The following is a 12,120-nucleotide window of genomic DNA, read 5'->3' as shown; positions in this document are numbered from 1 at the left end:
TCCGTTAAAGCGAACAATGACGTAGAGGGTTCGACCTACCAAACGTTACTTGAAAGAGAAAACTCAACTCCTCTGCTCCCATAGACGTCTATGAGGAAATGACTCTACTTCTGTGTAGTGACCAGCAGGGGGCGACTCCTCTGCTCCCATAGACGTCTATGAGGAAATGACTCTACTTCTGTGTAGTGACCAGCAGGGGGCGACTCCTCTGCTCCCATAGACGTCTATGAGGAAATGACTCTACTTCTGTGTAGTGACCAGCAGGGGGCGACTCCTCTGGTCCCATAGACGTCTATGAGGAAATGACTCTACTTCTGTGTAGTGACCAGCAGGGGGCGACTCCTCTGCTCCCATAGATGTCTATGAGGAAATGACTCTACTTCTGTGTAGTGACCAGCAGGGGGCGACTCCTCTGCTCCCATAGACGTCTATGAGGAAATGACTCTACTTCTGTGTAGTGACCAGCAGGGGGCGACTCCTCTGCTCCCATAGACGTCTATGAGGAAATGACTCTACTTCTGTGTAGTGACCAGCAGGGGGCGACTCCTCTGCTCCCATAGACGTCTATGAGGAAATGACTACTTCTGTGTAGTGACCAGCAGGGGGCGATTCCTCTGCTCCCATAGACGTCTATGAGGAAATGACTCTACTTCTCTCTTGATTTATTCCCTCAGTAAACATTGTAAACATGAGTTTATGGTCTCAGTCTCTAGTTTCAAGTCTTCTTCAATGCAGCATGATGTTCATTTACTGAATGATGGTCCATTTAGAGTCAAACAGACCATAAACAGGGGATGCTTTAGGACTTACTGGGATACAGCGTCTCAACCAACATGGTTGCTTTTGTGCATTGGCTGTAAGAAAAAAAAAAAAAAGAAAGTATATTTTATCCAAGATGGCGACCACAAACCAACGGGTGACGTCACGACTACGTCACCAACTCCCCTCTGTTCAACTACATTTATACAAATGTAAAATGTTATTGATGCAGGAAATAATCCCGTCTACTGGTTGTAGGTAAACTAAAGAGAAGTTACATTTTATTTTATCCGTGTCCTTGTGTCTCTTCTGCAGCTCTGCAAGAAGAACAAAGAATTGAGTGGTGCACTTGGTCCCATCGAAGGAAGGAAGAGTAAAGCCATCTTCATTTAAGTAGATTGCCAACACTTAAACATATATGTTGGCTGACTAAAGACATTTTAGATGGCGAGCTGCGGGGAAGAGACTATTCAACGTGTCCCATCACCTCTGAACCCCATCGTCCTCGTCTACAATCCACCTGTCTGAAGAAACCGACCCGATGGAACCATAAGAGCAAACGGCAGCACACTGCTGCCCCCTGGAGGCAGGAACGACCTCTACACGCCCTTCAACACAGTACAGGGTTTATTGGATATTCAATCAGAAAAGAAGCACTATGAGATACATCATAACATTTGTATATCTATATCAAATGACATTACACCTAAAGAAAAGGACAAAAATATATTTAAATAACTGTACATTTAATACGCAACTAAAATAGTAACAAAACAAAGAGTGAGACTAAGGACGGGCGGTTAGAAGCAGTTTGAGATTCTACTTTATGATGCAGGTCACTGCTGGAATATGAAAAGTCACAAAATAATAAAGTAAGGCAGCAGAAGGCAAACGTTTACACAGCAGGAAACAAAGCAAAAAGGGAAACTAAACTGCAAAGTGTCTTTAAGAGCAAACCAGAGGCCCAAAGAAGGGAAACAAAGCCAAACAGGTGAGACTGAATATAAACTTCATTTCATAGTCCACGTATAACTGCGTCAGTGCAGCTTCAGCCCAGAAATAAAAGAAAAACAAGTGCCACCATTTTTTTGCATGCAGTTGACAAAAAAAACAAAAAAACAAAACAACTTTGCACAAGTTCCTTTAAATAGTTTTTCGGTATAAACCTGCTCTTGTTGACTCCCACCGTGGACACTGGACACATGTAATACTGCGATTCAGGGATCATTTGACTCCTCCCACGTTCGCAAATAAAAAAATAATTGCATGACCTGTTCAACAGGTTGCACTTGATTGAAAGAGTTGCATAGCTTTAACTATATATGTAGAAGAGGATCTGACTGGGTATGAACGGACACTAGGGGGCGCTCACCCCGCGCAGGGCTGAGTCGTTACATAATAGGAGCTCTTTGCAAAAACATGTCGTCATGAGAGAATACAAAACATACATTTTCTAACATATCAAAACTAAACACCTGCTGCTGTTTGTTTTTTAAAATGAGAACGAGTTACGAAATGTTCACTCACTTTTCTTATTGATGGCTTCTCTCGACTTCTTTGGGTTCGCAGGAAAAAACAACCACATTGTGTATGTGGTTGAACTGATTAGTGCAAAAGAGACTAAGTGCAACGTTACATGATGTCCGATGTCCACATGTTCACATGGGGGGGGGGGGGGGGGGGCATGCCCTTATTCACAACATTTCAAAAATACAATAAAAGCGCCATTACGAGTCGGTACAAAATGTAAAATAAGGAGGTCCGCAATGAATGTACACCTAAAAAAATAAATACAAATTTGACTTTTTGTTTTCGATGGATTTCGAGGCCGTCCCAGTGCTTCTATTCTGCCGGTGGACCGAGGAGCTTCCAACCAAATCTCAAGGGAAAATATAGCATTTATTTAAAATATCTTAGTATTTAATCTCTTGATTAGAAATTCAATCAAAAATCTATATTCTTAAGTAATATTTACTTATTACAATCTCATCTTGTAAACAGTTTGCCCTTTTTGTTTGAAAACACATTCTAATCTGACTGAAATTGAGGGTTGTATATATATATTTATTTATATATAGATCTATGTATATAATATATTGTATATATGCACATACATGTACATAAACATCTGAGGCAAACATCTAAAAAATAATCTGATACCATATGTAGAAATATACAGAAATATATTTCAAGCAAAAGCTGTCATCTCTTTAGTCTTCATTTCTACCACGATTGTTCAAGAGCTTGAAGTAACCACGTCAAAACAGCTGGCTTTTACTTCACAGATCGCTGCTCCCAGGCGCCAGATGTTTTACCACAGACACAGATCACTGCTCCCAGGCGCCAGATGTTTTACCACAGACACAGATCACTGCTCCCAGGCGCCAGATGTTTTACCACAGACACAGATCACTGCTCCCAGGCGCCAGATGTTTTACCACAGACACAGATCGCTGCTCCCAGGCGCCAGATGTTTTACCACAGACACAGATCACTGCTCCCAGGCGCCAGATGTTTTACCACAGACACAGATCACTGCTCCCAGGCGCCAGATGTTTTACCACAGACACAGATCGCTGCTCCCAGGCGCCAGATGTTTTACCACAGACACAGATCGCTGCTCCTGAGGTGCCAGATGTTAAATAAACAGACACATGTCAGGCAGATGTGTTGTCAGTAAAGTTCGTGCCGGTCTGTTTCTGCAGAGCAACGGGGGGTTGCTACGGCATGTAACCATGGAAATTAGGTTACCATGGCTTCAGGGGGCTGTGAGCTGGTGAGGGAGAGAGAGAGAAGTAAGATTCAGTCTCACATGTTTGTCTGAGTCTTCTTGGTTAGAGGTGGTGGGGGTGGTGGTGGTGGGGGGGGGGGTTGAAACTGAAACTGCATCGATCCGCCTCCTTTGACAACGTCTTGAGCATCATGAGAGGACCTCAGCGTGTAAATAGCGTTTGTTCACGGCGTCTTTCACATTTGAATGAATGGTAGTGCGTGCACTACAGCCGGTCGCTGCGGAAGGAGTCCTCCACCGACGGGTCGGGCAGCACCATGTCGGGGTCGCTGAGCATGCTCAGGCCGTCCAGGCTCAGGGGCTCGATGCGCAGCTCGTCCTCCAGCGGGAAGCAGCCCTCCGAGTCGAAGCACTCGGGCACCGTGGAGAGCGCGCTGCTGATGTCCTTCGACAGGTTGGGGTTGGAGTCATCTGAGAGGGAGAGATGGGGGGGGGGGAGGAGGGGGGGTCAGGACGGTTCCTCTAACAAACACTGAGGAACCACACTGGTCACGTTTCTGATCGCCTTCATCATTAAATAGTAACAAGCTTTGATCAGACTTTTTCTCAAAGGAGGTTAGAATTTTGGGAGCTTTCAGTTGTCGGTAAATCAGAGGCACGTGTTGGTAATAGAAATATTACCATTGTACAACACTTTCAGCATAATAATAATACCCACCTGTCTAAAGCCCCGCCCCCTGGAGCCTCACCTGTGAGTATGATGTTGGGCAGTCCTCCGCTGCAGTTGGGGTACAGCATGTTGGACCTCATGTGCATCGGGTCCTGCAGGCTGCCGCTCAGCCCCGAGAGGGTGGCCTGGGAGTAGTACAGCAGAGAGGGGGAAGGGTCGAAGAAGGAGCCCCCCGCCGTGGAGCTCATGGCGTTCTCCAACAGGGCAAACTGGTCCAACTACACGAGCAGATGGCGAGGAGGGAAAAAAAACCAAAAGACAAGAATCAGTTCTGTCGAGTTCTCGGACCAAAGAAAAGCTCCTTCTTCAGTTCTGCGTTGTGACAGGAAGTTCATTACAACGAAAACATGAACTGATGCCAGAGATGAATCCACTCAACTGCTGCACCTCCAACTATACAGGTCATAAACATTTCCTCTTCTTTGCTCTTCTTTGTTTCAAATTGCTGCCAACAGCCTTCAACGTATTGATGAATGTAAAAGCATCTTCCTGTGTGATTATGTGTGATCATCTCAACTCTGCCAATGAGAACATGAATGTGTGACATGATGAGGGCCGTAAACATGAGTCAACAAACCAGTAGGTAACATTACGATTCTCAAGAAGTCTGTAGGGAGATGAATTCTGGCTGAAGACTCGTCTGTGTGTGTGTGTGTGTGTGTGAGTGTGTGCGTGCGTGTGGGGGGGTTTACCTGTACCTGATAGGGGTGGGTCTTGGTCTGGCGATTGGAAAACTGTTGCTCCATGAAGGGGTCGTTGAAGAGTGCCGCCATGTTGTTGATCTGTCAGGAGAACAAACCGAAACAATAAGAGTCTCAAAACATCAATCAAAATGTTACATGTCATTTATCTGATGTTTTTATCCAAAGCATTTTCAACCCATGCTCTTTACAACTGGGGGTTGGTGTCTTGCTCGAGGACGCATGGCGCATGGAGCGCACCCTCCCTACATGCGCCACCAACATGTGCGTTTGAGGTGGTTACGCAACGCTGTGGGACGACCCGAGACTTTTCAGCCAATCACATTACGACCATTAAGGCTTTGCTTTGATTAGTCACTTTGCAGCCAATGATTCTGCAAAAATGATAACCGATGAGTCTTGTTTTCTGGTTCTGGGTGAACGTCTTTAGGATTTGGACTTTTGGTCGAACAAAACGAGTGATTTGGGGAAAATATTGACACATCTCTCTCTCTCACACACACACACACACACACACACACACACACACACACACACACACACACACACACACACACACACACACACACACACACACACACACACACACACACACACACACACACACACACACACACACACACACACACACACACTGGTTTGGTTTTAAGAACATTTAAACAGAAGTAGATGAATATGCAACTAGTGTAATAATATCTATAAATCCCTCTTACAGGGCTTTCCAATATTTACTGAATGTAAACTTCAACCTGTGTGACACAAATGAAGTGTTCCACGGATGCCAACCACAGAAATAAAAACTGAGTGACATGACCTGTGCCCCCCCCCCCCCCCAGCGTGGCAGCGTTGGATGTAATCTCCTGCATTCATCTATGCTGTAAAGGGAGAACAGAAGACTGCAGAAACCAAACATGGTTTAGTGTGTGACAAAGACTTCACGGGGCTTACTTGACTCGTGTTGAAGTCCAGAGGAGAAAGAGGCTGCTGCTGCTGGTGATGTTGTTGTTGTTGTTGCTGCTGCTGCTGCTGTTGATGATGTTGTTGTTGCTGCTGCTGCTGTTGATGATGTTGCTGCTGCTGCTGCTGGTGATGATGTTGCTGCTGCTGTTGCTGGTGATGTTGTTGTTGCTGATGATGTTGTTGCTGTTGTTGCTGCTGTTGCTGCTGTTGCTGCTGCTGCTGCTGTTGCTGGTGTTGCTGCTGTTGCTGCTGCTGTTGCTGCTGCTGTTGCCGGCTGTGGTCCGCTGCATGCTGGGCTTGCTGGTACAGCGGATAGGGGGGCGGCGGCTCCCTGGGCATGTTGCTGGTATCCAAAGCAACTCCCTACAAAGGACGGAGAAAGCCAGCTGTCACTGAAGTTGATTCCGATTGTAACTCGACTCGTTGAAGCAAATCTTAGTGTGTTTTTGATTTCTTTAAATGGATCTTTACTTTAGATCATTATTTTATTCGGGGGAACGCCAAGGCGGGCCTACCTGCGTGATGGGGGACAGCGAGGGGGACATGGTGGGAGACATCTGCTTGGACAAAGCCCTGCGCTGCTCAGTGCCAGGGGACAGGGTGAGGGGGCTGATGGGAGCCGGCCGCCGCCGGGGGGAGTTGCTGGACAGACGCAAGGACGAGTTGATGGACGGGTTGCTGAGCGACGACTGCAGCTGGCAGTTGTTGAGGGACACCTGGATGGAGGGGTTGCTCAGAGACGAGGACAGACCTGCAAAGGGGGGGGGGGGGGGGGTGCTATGCATCAGAATGAATCTCAGAAAAAAAAGAAAAAAAAAGACGACCGAAGCAGATACGTGCAACAAAAACACTGTATTGTGAGGCCAGGGAGGGAGGCCTAGAGGACAGGGGGGGGGGGGGGGGGGGGATCCAAAGGGAGAAGAAGAGAAACGATTGTAGCGAGCAGCAACGGGGTCAAAGAGCACCACTGCTCGGCCGAGATGAACTTCGCTCCACGTGGGAGGGGAACAGAGAGGCAGCGACAGAGGGGTCATTCAGAGACTGAGAGGAGGCCGGGAGCACATGAGCCAACCAGTGCGCCAAATACCACGCGCAACGGCAACGCGGACCCTGCGTTGCTAGGCGACAAATTCTGACATTGCGAACATTCCTCGCATTAATTTCCCTCAGTACGTCAGAAATGAAAAGGAAAGCCACAGAGGAAGAAGATGCGAGATGTGAACACGACGTTCCTTCAAATCATGTGGGACCACACACACACACACACACACACGCGCACCACCCACCCTGTGACTGTCCGATGCCGAGGTGCATCATGGCGGCCGGCAGGTTCCCGGTGCTGCTGCCCCCGCTCAGGTGGGAGAAGCCCCCGTTGTCCTCCGGGTCGAGCGGCGTGGAGAGCGGCGAGGCGAAGTGCAGGTTGCTGAGGTCGGGCAGGGAGCCGCTGGTGTTCAGCAGGCCCTGGTAGTGGGACAGGCCCGGGTTCTGCTCCGGGGACGGGAATATACTGCAAGGGGGGGGGGGGGGCAGGGGGGCAGTCAGCCTTTCAATTCATGTCAATATTCAAACTGCAGAATAAAAAGGCTTCTCTCTCTCTGCATCTCCATTATTTCTCTCATTTCCATCTCTGCTCATATGCTGAATTGCCAGACCAGTGTATGAGCAGCAACAGTGACTCATTGTGTCACACACACACACACACACACACACACACACACACACACACACACACACACACACACACACACACACACACACACACACACACACACACACACACACACACACACACACACACACACACACACACACACACACACACACACGGATTACTGATTCTCTAATAAAAACAGGCTTCCAGGTCCTGACATGATCCCGGCGCCAGAATGCTGTGCTCACTGCACTCTGAACGTGAGCAGGTTTGCTTCTGTTCACATCAGCGTTGTGTTAAAAAGGAGGAGCGATTAAATCAAAAAGAAAAAAGCTTATTTGTGGTGAAGCAACAAAAAGAAACAAATATACTTTCAGACTTACTTGATTCCAGGCACTTCACAAGATTTAGGCCTTGATGCCAGAGACTGGACCTAAAACACAAAAAAGTGTTATTATTAATAAACCTATTATTTAATAATATATAATATTAAATGATTCCAGGATGATTGCGTACTTTATTTACTACATTGCTTCCTGGCACAAAAATGTATACGTGTGCGAGTGGTGTACTGGCACTAGAATTTAAACAAAGGTACCATGACCCGTTTCACTGAGCAGACCCGAGGCAGCTGATCATAAAGCAGTGTTTTACCAATACGGATTACACCTCTGTAAAGACGAGGCTGGGATCAATGGCTTATGTGACCAGTGTCCTCAAAGACCAGAGGACCCAGAGGCCTCATTAGGGCAGAGAGACCTGCATTGATAACCTGCCGACCTGCCGGCTGCTCAACAAACACTAGAGAATTTGGATTCCGCTCCTCAGCCAATTCGAGTTCGAGTTGTTGCGTGTTGTTGAAAAGACGCGTCGCCACGGACCCATTGGTTCAGCCGTTTTCATCGTCACTATGGCAACAGCGTGGCCGATATGGAGATGGCACTTCCTCCGCGCGGCGCATCACGGGGGGGGGGGGGCATTGCTCTCACCTTCTTGGCCTCCCACAGCTGCTTGGGCAGCGGCTTACTGACGCCGATCAGACTGTCCTCGTTGGTCGGGGCGGGGAAGGAGAACACTGCAGAGAGAAGATGTTCCCGTCATACCACCAACCAGCTCTCGATGACCTTCAGGAACGTGCTACTCACCATTTCCAGAGCCGTCGACCTCCGCCTCGTTTACGCTCGCCGCATTCCAGCCTCCACGAGAAAAAGAAAGATTCATGGGAGGAAATGATTCAATAATAACTCGCTTTAACGGGCTTTATTTACTGCATGTTTGAAGCTGGGGGGGGGGTCACAGACTGATGGGCTGGGATCCGATGCCACGTACACGTCTTTCATTCCTTTGAATAACACTTGCAGTGCAGCCTGCGACCCGTTACGGACGTTGTTTTCCGATGTTGACATCTACCGCGGGTGAAGCTGACCAATCGGGTAGTGTAAAAACTATATTCAAGTTCAAGCTTCTCTTCAGTGGTCGCCAACACATTCCACGTACTCATAACCCCGTAGTACTTGTAAGTGGTTGTAGTACTTGTAGTGTGGTATTGGCTCATTCCTAATCTATACATTTATATTAAGGAGTCAGGCTTAAAGGTTTGTACCAGAGGTTTGTGTGCAGCGAGAACTCAAACAAGAAATACAGAAACTGCTCTCTTTGAAGGCGAGTAGCTTGTGTGTGTGTGTGTGTGTGTGTTACTCTCACCATTGCGCTGGAGGAGACCTTGACCCATCTGCTGGTTCATGCCAAAGGGATCCTGGGGGTTCGGGTTCATGGCGCTCGTGTGGAGAGCCGAGTCGGAGTTGGTTCTGTGTGGGACGAAGGAGGAGGAGGAAGACGATGAGACGTGTTCCAGCACCTTGGACAGAGGCAGAGGATTCCTTGGGGCCGTGACGTGAGTCATCCTGCTCGCCGTTCCGCCTCCACACACACACACACACACACAATCTGCGCTGATCGCACTGGCTTCACTCACAATAACACCCTCACAGAACTGGGATCAGTCGGAGAGGGATTGAATAACGATGCAAATGTTCGCTATCCGTTAATGTAGCAAAACGGGGAAATGGCAGCTACAAGAGATAAATTATCCTCATGGTCGCACAGGTCGAGCTGTGAGGTCAAAGGTGTTCGTTTCCCTCGTGCTCACACAGGACTGTGTCCAGTCACTCCCTACTTGCACATGTAGCGTAATAACCGTAGCAAACACCTGTGATTCCTCCATAATACGATGCTTTCAGAGTCAGTGATGGCGCTCAAATAGGGGCGTCATATATGTTTAAAGGGCCAGTGTCAAGGAGTTCATGTGATCTACTGTCAGAAATGGAATGTAATGTAGCACGTCTTTCTTTGAATTCAGGAAATCTTCAAAACTTAGGACATGTGAAAAAGGAGCCTTGATGTTAGAGGATGAAGGAGACGCGAGTCCTACAGCTGGATTAGTAAGAGAGGAACTATTAGTCAATGTTCAAAAAACAACACACAAATCAACGGTGAACAGCCTTGAGATGAGATTTGTGTCAGCCTTCTATGTCAGTGCTTGTGGGGAAGAAAAGAGGGGATTACTGAGATGTCAGAGATCAGGCGGAGATTTGCAGAAGGATTGTGACCAGGACGCAGTGAAGCCAACGGAGATTGCAAAAAAGACAAGGAGCAGAACCGTCGGCCTCCGGGTGAGCGAGGGGTGAAGCAGCAAAGCGACATGGAAGAGGATAAAGAGAGTTGAAGGGGTCAAGGGTCACCTGTTGAGTTGTGATAATAATCTCAACCCAGGCCGTTTTTCCTCGTTCCATGGCTGCTGTTCCCTTCAGAGAGAGAGAGAGAGAGAGAGAGAGAGGACGCACATTTACTGGATGAGAGGAGAGCCCCCGCCTCCGGCCTTCAAGAGTTTGTGTGAAGAAGAGAAAATACGTTAAGAACGACGAGCCTTGTGTGGAAGGAAGAAAGCCCCTCGTGAAATACTCAAGATCCAACTGAACACCGTACATTTAAGGGGGAAATGTGAAGACACTGCAAATGACGAGCTAATGGGGGGGGAGGGGGGGGGGGCGCTGAACGAATGGCTTCCCACAGAGAGGAACCACGTAGAACCCTTTCTGTGGAGGGTCATCGTCCTCAAACCTTGACTGAGTGGATTCTTCTGAAGTACTCAAGTAAAAAAAAAAAAAAAACAGTCTTCTGAAAGCCCACAAAGAAGCGGAGTGAATCTTTAGGTCACTTCCGTAGCCCCGGCCCCGAGTAGCGTGAGAGAGTCTGGAGGGAGGGTCTCGCCTGCAGTGTGACCTCATCAGAAGCTCCTCTCACATTCTGCCAGCCAGGTGGCTGTGACCCTGAGGCATAAAGGCATGAAGCCCCCCCCTTTACCCTCCCCAATGAGGACTTACCCTCAGCTCCTCCTTCAGCTGAAGCAAGAGACAGCGGGACTCTTCAGATACGGAGAATTACAACTGATTTCAGATTGGCTGAATAGCTTTGAACCCTCGTCCTGTTGGGTCTCTCCCCTGCGAGCGCAAACCGACGCTGATGGCGATCACTGCTGGAGCCAAAGAGGGAGACGTTGGGATCTCTTTCTACGGAGCCGTCTCCGGGGAGCTGGCTCTGAGAAACGGCCTCCCGAGGGAGGCTGGTACAGGAATAGCAGCCCGAAGACGGGCGTGAGACCGGCCCGAGGCTCTGACCCTGAAGCAGATGCTCTACCATCTGTGACATAAGAAACTCTCCTCCACCCAACATCAAGTCTACTTTCACTAACGCCGACTAATCTTTTGTTTAACATCTCTATCTGCTGCACCTTTGAGCGGGTTTACTTTGCTCCTGCATTGGACTCCTATATCAACAAGTCACTCTTTTTGTTTACCTGAGAAGTAACGACGCCCAAACGCATTTATGTGATGTTTATCATTGAGTGGCTTCCATTGGATCCGTTTGAAATAACGTGATGTGACTCAAACCTTTTCTTAATGCCTGGCTCACCTGGAGCAGGTAATACAGGTGATGCAGGATGGGGTCAGGAAGGCTTCTCATGACAAATAGATCATCGTGGGCCTCTTGGCAGTGGGTTTGTAACTCAATGATGGGAAAGCCTGACTCGAAGGACTCGGCGGTTAGAGGCTGTGTGAACCGCCCCCCCCGCCCCCCCCCCTTTGAGCCCAGGCTCTGCTTCCGCTCTGAGCCGGACGACTATTTACTATCTAATCATCTACTTACGGGACCAATCAGCACCGAGTAGGAGCATTACACCTTTTAGGTAGACGAGTAAGGAGAGGAAGAACAAGTGGATTTCTATTACATCACCCTTTCATATCCAGTGTCTGCCAAGAATACAATTAGGAGTTAAAATCATCTCACTTTTACCACAATCTGTGTTTCCAACAAATGTTACAGGCAGGGAAACATTTGCCAGCGTGACAGTGAAAAGGACGAGGAAATGCAGGGAGGAGGCACAATGCATGCTGGTACAAAAAGGGCCTGTTGGCAGAGAACTCCGCCTTCTGGGTCAATAAGACCACTGAGGAATTTATTGCTGCTATTGACTACATTTGCCATTGAGGCAAAGCAGGTCACCCGCCGTTGAGTCGGCGCAGTGATC

At 48.2% G+C, this 12,120-nt stretch overlaps 1 protein-coding gene across 1 annotated transcript in view; it reads right to left on the bottom strand.

Moving 5' to 3' along the window:
• Window positions 1–1,368: 1,368 nt before the first annotated feature.
• The window catches only part of crtc3 (CREB regulated transcription coactivator 3), an 18,922-nt gene continuing 8,170 nt past the window's right edge, over window positions 1,369–12,120 (bottom strand). The window contains 10 exon segments of the mRNA XM_037488720.2: window positions 1,369–3,961; window positions 4,240–4,438; window positions 4,919–5,002; window positions 5,870–6,244; window positions 6,397–6,632; window positions 7,168–7,388; window positions 7,916–7,965; window positions 8,522–8,607; window positions 8,678–8,728; window positions 9,237–9,340. Coding sequence (XP_037344617.2) covers window positions 3,756–3,961; window positions 4,240–4,438; window positions 4,919–5,002; window positions 5,870–6,244; window positions 6,397–6,632; window positions 7,168–7,388; window positions 7,916–7,965; window positions 8,522–8,607; window positions 8,678–8,728; window positions 9,237–9,340 — 1,612 coding nt within the window. The 3' untranslated portion in view covers window positions 1,369–3,755.

This window comes from Pungitius pungitius, chromosome 4 (genome assembly GCF_949316345.1).
Source record: "Pungitius pungitius chromosome 4, fPunPun2.1, whole genome shotgun sequence".
Classification (NCBI taxonomy): Eukaryota; Metazoa; Chordata; class Actinopteri; order Perciformes; family Gasterosteidae; genus Pungitius; species Pungitius pungitius.
This window is presented reverse-complemented; position numbering and strand designations above follow the sequence as displayed.